The sequence below is a fragment of the Neophocaena asiaeorientalis genome, unplaced genomic scaffold (genome assembly GCF_003031525.2).
Source record: "Neophocaena asiaeorientalis asiaeorientalis breed wild unplaced genomic scaffold, Neophocaena_asiaeorientalis_V1.1 scaffold356, whole genome shotgun sequence".
NCBI lineage: Eukaryota > Metazoa > Chordata > Mammalia > Artiodactyla > Phocoenidae > Neophocaena > Neophocaena asiaeorientalis.
Genome location: NW_020172269.1, coordinates 1051188 through 1058158, shown reverse-complemented (window position 1 = coordinate 1058158; position 6971 = coordinate 1051188). Strand labels below are relative to the sequence as shown.

At 62.1% G+C, this 6971-nt stretch overlaps 1 protein-coding gene across 1 annotated transcript in view; it reads left to right on the top strand.

The window, feature by feature from the left end:
• The first annotated feature begins 1533 nt into the window (after positions 1-1533).
• DPYSL4 (dihydropyrimidinase like 4) overlaps positions 1534-6971 on the top strand; it is an 11433-nt gene continuing 5995 nt past the window's right edge. The window contains exons 1-4 of the mRNA XM_024762303.1: positions 1534-1699; positions 3657-3821; positions 5661-5722; positions 5819-5899. Of these exons, the coding sequence (XP_024618071.1) occupies positions 1549-1699; positions 3657-3821; positions 5661-5722; positions 5819-5899 (459 nt within the window). The 5' untranslated portion in view covers positions 1534-1548. The remainder of the gene's footprint in view (positions 1700-3656; positions 3822-5660; positions 5723-5818; positions 5900-6971) is intronic.

Below are 6971 nucleotides of genomic sequence, written 5' to 3'. Positions count from 1 at the left end.
CCCCCTCCCCCCCACCTCGTTTCCTCTCCTGAATCAACCAGACTCTTTCCTGCCTCAGGGCCTTTGCATGGGCTGTGCCCTGGCCTGAGCTTGAGTCACCTCCAGTTTTAGCTCCTCTGACAGGCCCTTCTCGGTCCCTGAGGCAGCCAGGCCTGTCTCCCATCACGCTGTCCCGTCACCTGCTTTGTGCTCTTGCGTCTGCCACCATCTGTGACGGCCATGTGTGTGATGTCTGTCTCCCTCCCCAGGGGTAGGGCCCCTGCCTGCCGGCACTGCCTCAGGGCACAGAGATTCTGGAAGGAGCCCGCCCCAGCTGTCAGCCGGAGCCGCCTCTGTGGGTGGACGAGTAGGGCAGACCTTCCAGGCCAGCAGGGGCGTGTGAGATGTGGTCCACCTCCGCCCTCGGCCTGGGCTTTACAAATTAGGCAACGGGTGTGAAGATGTACGCGTGGTTCACTGCACTGCTGTTCGCACCGCCTCGGCTTTGCCGTGGTGAAGCAGGGAGCTAGCTGCTCGTACACCCTGTGCCTTTGGCGAGGCCAGACTGCCTGACCTGTGTTTGCAGGTCACGTGCAGGGCCCGTAGGCAGCTGCCCCCAAGGGCCACCGTCTCGGGGCACCCTCTGCCCGCCCTCGGTGTGTGCTGGATTTCGTGCACACAAATGTGCCTGAATGTTTCCATCCTAATTCCAGGGTAAAGCTTGTGCTCAAGGTACTGTTGAGTCACTTAGTTGGGAGGAAACTCACCCATTTCTTCGTTTCTGATAGAGTGACCGTCTTCTGATCAGAGGCGGGAGGATCGTGAATGACGACCAGTCCTTTTACGCTGACCTGTACGTGGAGGACGGCTTGATAAAGTGAGTTTCTACCTCAGATATCTTCATGGTCACACGTTGATCACACACTACCCAGAAGTTTACTTTTGGGCGAGATCCATGTGAATGGTTCTTTCTTTCCCAAAAGCTCGTTCCCTGGAAATAGCTTTTGCCCAACCCGAGCCTTCAGTGGAGCCTCAGAGAGCGGAACGATGGCTTCCTCGTCTCTCTGTTAACACAGCCTCAGTACGGTGTGGGGCTCAAAGTAGGTGTTTAATAAATGCTTATCGACCACACCTATCAGCTTGTCTGCTCGTGCCTGTCAGGTAGCTCCAGGGACTTCCCTGGCCGTCCAGTGGTTAAGACTCCACGCTCCCAGTGCAGGGGGTGCGCGTTCGATCCCTGGTCGGGAACTGAGTTCCCACATGCCACGCGGCAGGAACAAAACAAAACAAAGGAGCAGCTCCAGCCTCTGGTCAATAAGCAGCGAGTGGACACCTAAGTGACCGGCACAGGGTTGGCTCCTCCGTGTTGACGGTCCTGAGCCCCAGAGTGTGGGCTGGTCAAGTCTTGGCCGTATTGCCCTTTTCCTCAGGGACAAGAGCCCAAGGGCAAGAGTCCCGGCTCTGCTTCATTGCCAGGAGCCCGTTCACGTTTGCTCAGGTCTCTTCCTAACCAGCGAAATCTCTGTTGCTTTCAGACAAATTGGAGAAAACCTCATTATCCCTGGGGGCATGAAAACGATTGACGCTCACGGCCTGATGGTCCTGCCGGGCGGAGTGGACGTCCACACAAGGCTGCAGATGCCCGTCCTGGGCATGACCCCGGCCGATGACTTCTGCCAGGGGACCAAGGCCGCCCTGGCAGGAGGGACCACCATGATATGTGAGTGTCTCCTGTGGGGAGTGTCCATCCCAGCCCGTGGTCCTCTGGCAGGTTTGCATGTCGCAGGAAGAGCTTTCCCTGATGGTGTTTTTCTCAGGCCTCTTTCCCTTTATTACATCTCATTCTAAGAAATCCTTGAGTGCCTGTCTAACCCTGTCCCTCATCCTGAGTCGTGCTGCCTGGGCCAGCTCTGGAGCGCGCCTGGGATTTCCACGGGAGCACAGGGGTGTACGCCCAGTGATTTGTTATTTCCCGGGAAGCTAGCAGCTGGCTAAGGACCAGGTTTGGAAAACCCAAGTGCAGGGGTCGTGTTGCCTGAAATGTCAGACACATTTGCCCCTGAACCTCACACCCTGTGAGGCTTGGTTTGCAGAAACTCCCTGCCCGTGTCAAAAGAGCTAAAGGCGGAGCCTGTGTTTTAGGAAAAGGATGATGAAAAATACCATCACCCTATCAACAAGCCCCAGAGGTACCGTTTCTTTAGTGCCGACCCTGTGCCAGGGCACGAGCGCCATCCTGATGAGTCTCAGCTCTGTGCTCTCCTCGTACAACCCCCTGAGCTGGGCAGAGAAGCCCCAGCCAACAGCTCGTGAGGTGAATTCGCTTGCCCACCGCGAACTTGCTCGTGGCCAGCGCAGGGGCCAGGAGGAGGCACCAGCGTGCAGCCCTCCTCCCGTGGCCTTGAGCGCCATCAACTCCGCAGTCCCGAGCGCAGACACATCCAGTGGGTTGGACCTGGCCTAACGCGCCCAGTCCAGCCCCGGCTGCACCGCATCCTGGCTGTGACTTCAGGCAACACAGCTCCCTTTTAGACGCGTCTCGCCTCCCTGATCCGTCGGGCAAGAGGAAGCGGGTGGAGGATGGAGCAAGTGGGTGCACGTCGTAGCTTGGCTGTGTCTGTGTGCCACTGGGAAAGGCTGCTCTGGGGACCCTGGGCTACTTCACGAGTGACATTTAGATGTTGCGACATCCCGGCCTGGTGTGGTTTACTGAGCTACGACGTGGAAGGAAAAACCCAACAATGGTCCACCTCTTGGTCTGATTAAATCGCGCGTTGCGATTTCAGGCCCTTGGTCCTGCTTGTCGTTGGTGGCCCCCCGGGCTGAGCGGGCGCCGTCGTGGTTACGTCACCTGCGGCTGCCGGTTCTGAGGCGTCAGACCGGCCGTGAGGACAGAGATGCCGCAGGGCCGGGCTGGCCTAGGCGGAGCCGCCCGCAGCTCTAGGCTGGAGCTGTGAGCGGCCTGCAGGGCGGGGCCCTGGGCTCGTGACCTGAGCCGTGGGAAGCAGAGGGCCCACGTGCGGGCGCGCTGCAGGAAGGCACGGCATTTGCCTGTCACCCCGGGCGGTGTGCCTTCCCCCCCCGCACCCCCCCGGGCCACCGCACTCCCAGCTCTTTCCCTGCACCTGGCAGAGGCTGCGAGCGGGGTTTGGACCTTGGACGCGGGGTTGCCGGCAGGGTGGGGTGACGGTGCAGTGTCCACGTGCGTTCCCAGTTTCCCCGGGGGGTGGGGTGGGAGCACCGCTCGAGGGCTGTGCGGCCGGTGAGGCAGGAGGGAAGCCAGCCCCGTGCGCTGCCGTGGGCAGGCTCGCGGGTCCAGCGCCACGGACAGTGGTGCCGCCCCTCCCCCTCCAGGGGCACCTCACTCAGGCCAGGCCTGTTCAGGAGGTGGAGGCCTAAACTACCGCTGGGCTCTTTGCGGGGTGTCCACTGGAGAGTGAGGGCCTCCCCTCTGCTCAGAGAGACGCTGGGGACGAGGGGCGGGAGACGCCTCTTTGGACAGAACCGACGGGCAGGTTCCCAGCAGCCTCAGCCTGGCGTTGGGTATGAGGCCTCTTCTCTGCTTTTCTCAGACGTGCTTCCTGGTTTCCTGGGAACACGAAGCCGCTCTCCCTTGGAGGCCCAGGTGGTTCCAGTGGCACGGGTGGGGGGCCCAGCTGACCACGCTGTCCCCACAGTGGACCACGTGTTCCCCGACACGGGTGTGAGCCTGCTGGCAGCCTACGAGCAGTGGCGGGAGAGGGCGGACCGTGGAGCCTGCTGCGACTACTCCCTGCACGTGGACATCCCCCGCTGGCACGAGAGCACCAGGGAGGAGCTGGAGGCCCTGGTGAAGGACAAGGGTGAGCAGGACGCCCGGCCGGGCGGAAGGGCAGCTGCAGGGCCTGGCTTCCCCGGCCTCGGGTGGACGCTGTGTGCACCTGAGCCCGGGGCAGGTGGTCACGAGCTGGGAGAGAGCTGGACAAGAGCCATTCGAAGATCTGCTAGGCTGAGAGGTCCCCTGCGTCCGAGTCTGGGGACGCATCCCGTAGCTGTTGTCCTCACAAGAGGACACAGCAGGGACCTCCCTGGAGGCCCAGTGGTTAAGCCTTCACCTTCCAGTGCAGGGGGTGCGGGTTGGATCCCTAGTTGGGGAGCTAAGATCCCACATGCCTCGCGGTCAAAAAACCAAAACATAAAACAGAAGCAATATTGTAAGAAAATTCAATAAAGACTTAAAGGAAAAGAGGACGCAGCAGTCACAGCTGTCACCTCGGTCCCCTTGTGTCTTGGCCCTGGATGAAGGGTAAGCGCTCTAAGCCTTCTTAGCATCTTAAGAGCCTTTAGAAGGAGATGCCTTAAAACCTACTGCCAAAAAAAATCAAAATAAAATAAAACCTACTGCTCCCTCAGCTGAAACAGGACGGTTTACAGATGAGGCTTAATTTTTTTTTTAATCCAAAGTCCTGAAGCTGAAACCACATCAGAGTTTATAGAGGATTTGACAAGTTAGCTGGACGTCGTAACTGAGCTCCGGCGACTGGCTTTGAGGGTGGGCCTAGCGCACAGCCGGGAGAGGAGCTGGAGAGGCTGAGATGGGGGGTGCTGGCTGCAGACCCCTGGCCCGGGCCCTGGAGGCCACAGGGCCCTCCCCACAGGAGACGCTGCCACCCGCCCCACTGTACCTCCGAGGGAGGCAGGGAGGTTCCTGGAGGCCATTTCCCAAAGAGCGACGGTCCTCACACCAGTAGCCTTTGGCATTTAGGACCCCCAACCTGGGGACGGGCAGGGGGCTCTCAGCCTCTGCACCTCATTCCAGGCAGTGGCTCCACCACCCGGGTTGTTCCTTAACAGGATCGGGAGGCCTGCGGCCTTGCAGCTCCGAGCAGAGGTAGAAACCAGGCACCTGCCGCCACCACCCTCCTGCCGGGGCAGAGCGCTGGTCCTGGCCTGCTGCGTGGCGTCCAGGGACGGGCCTGCATGCTGACCACTGGCCTCCACCAGCCGCCCTGGGGCGGGTTGTCACCTGGGGGGTCGGCTCGTGTGGCACTGGGTGACAGTTTCCCCCGCGTGCCTTTGCTCAAGTTCGCACTTTCGACCCAGCGAGATGACAGGGAGGAGGGAGGGGCCGCGTGCCGCTGGTTTGGATGGTGGGGGGGTCAGGTGAGTCCCCAGCTTGTCCCGAGTCCACACAGCACAGGAGAGCTCGACCCTGGCCTGATGGGCCCCTGACGCCGCGGGCAGCCGGTCCTGTTCCTTCTGCTTTTCCTGAGGGCCTGAGCGGGCACCGTGAGCGGGACCTGGCAGGTGCCACCAAGGCCCGCAGGCCAGATGGCCAACATGAGGGCCACCCCGGCGCCCAGTGCGGGAGGGGCTCCTGTGCAGCCCGGGCGGAGCTCAGGCAGCGAGCCTGCAGCTCACGGCTCCCTTCCGTCCAGGGGACACAGGGCTCCCGGGGCTCCCAGGGGCCGTGGGGGGTTAGCGGGTGGGGGGCGGGGTCTCACCTGGCTCTGCCACTGGGGAACAATTGGTTCCTGACCCCCGAGCTCGAGGAGCGGGAGGCGCCGGGGTGACTCTGTCCCCATCCCGGCCCGGGAGAGTGTGGGGCTGGTTCCCCAGGGCCACCAGGCCAGCTGGTGGGGCCCCTGGAGCTCGGGGAGCAGTGGAGGCTCCTGGCATCCACCTCTCCTGCCTCCCGCTAGGTGTGAACTCCTTCCTGGTCTTCATGGCATACAAGGACAGGTACCAGTGCACGGACGGCCAGGTAAGGCCAGGTGCCGAGCGGGGGAGCAAGCAGGTGTCTCAGGCTGCTGTGGATGGGAGACACACAGCCTCACGCCGCCCATGTGCCTCTCCCCAGATGTACGAGATCTTCAGTGTCATCCGGGACCTGGGAGCCGTGGCCCAAGTGCACGCGGAGAACGGCGACATCGTGGACGAGGTGTGGGCGGGGCTGGCGGGGTGACCCCTGCCCACTTGGGTGTGAGCACTGATCCCACAAACCCTGACGGAGGGAACCTGGAACTTGACCCAGTAAATGGCTTGCCCAGGTCAAAGGGCAAGCGGGCAGGGCGGCAGGGAGTCTGGGGGGCTCTTGGCCGTAACAGATTTTTCCATGATCACCACACTTCTGATGAAAAAGCCTCCAAATCCAGGGACTTCCCTGGCGATCCAGTGGATGCGATTCTGCGCTTCCACCGCAGGTGGCGCAGGTTCCATCCCTGGTTGGTGGCGGAGCTCCTGTGCTTCGCGGTGTGGTCAAAAAAAAAAAAAAATTCTCCGAAATCAAAGTGTTGCTTCTTGGTGAGGGGTGCGGAGACTGGGGTCTCCGAGCCCTCCGCCCCCTGGACTGAGGCCCCTCCCATGAGCACACCTGCTGGGTTAGTGGCGCTGTCCTCAGTCGCGCCCCAAGCTGCCTGGGGGGTGCCTGGCCCTGCTGCGCACGCCCCCACCTTCCCTGTGGACCCAGGGCTGTGAGGGGGGTGCCCCCAGCCTCTGCCCCTCACCCCGTTTTCCCGTCCGCCCACAGGTGCAGGTTGGGTGGGGCGCCCAGGAGCTTCCAGGCCTCCTGGGGACCTGGCGGGAGGGCGCACACACACGGCCACCTCCCTAACATTCCAAACCCACAGAGAAGCTTCCTGGGACCCGTAGGGCTCTGCCCCTCCCAAGTTCAACGGGAGGGTGGTGACACTCAGGAGGGGCATGTGGGTTTCCGGGCATCGGGTACTGTATGTGCTTCCAGGGTTCGAGGCCAGGCCCGGCAGGAGACATCGTGGGTCATGCTTAGTGTTCAGGACGCTGGGCCGCGAGTGCCGGGGAGGCTTATTAGGGGGTCGGTGGGATTCTGCTCCCCGATTCTCCACGCCGAAGCTCGTTTACACCGTAGGGTGCTGTGGCTCAGACCTGTAGTATGAGTGAGCTTGCCCAAGAAGAAGCCCCGTTCCCGACCGTGCACAGCCGCCACGCACAACCCGCCGCGCACGCCCCTGCCGCGCATGCCCGCGACCGCACTC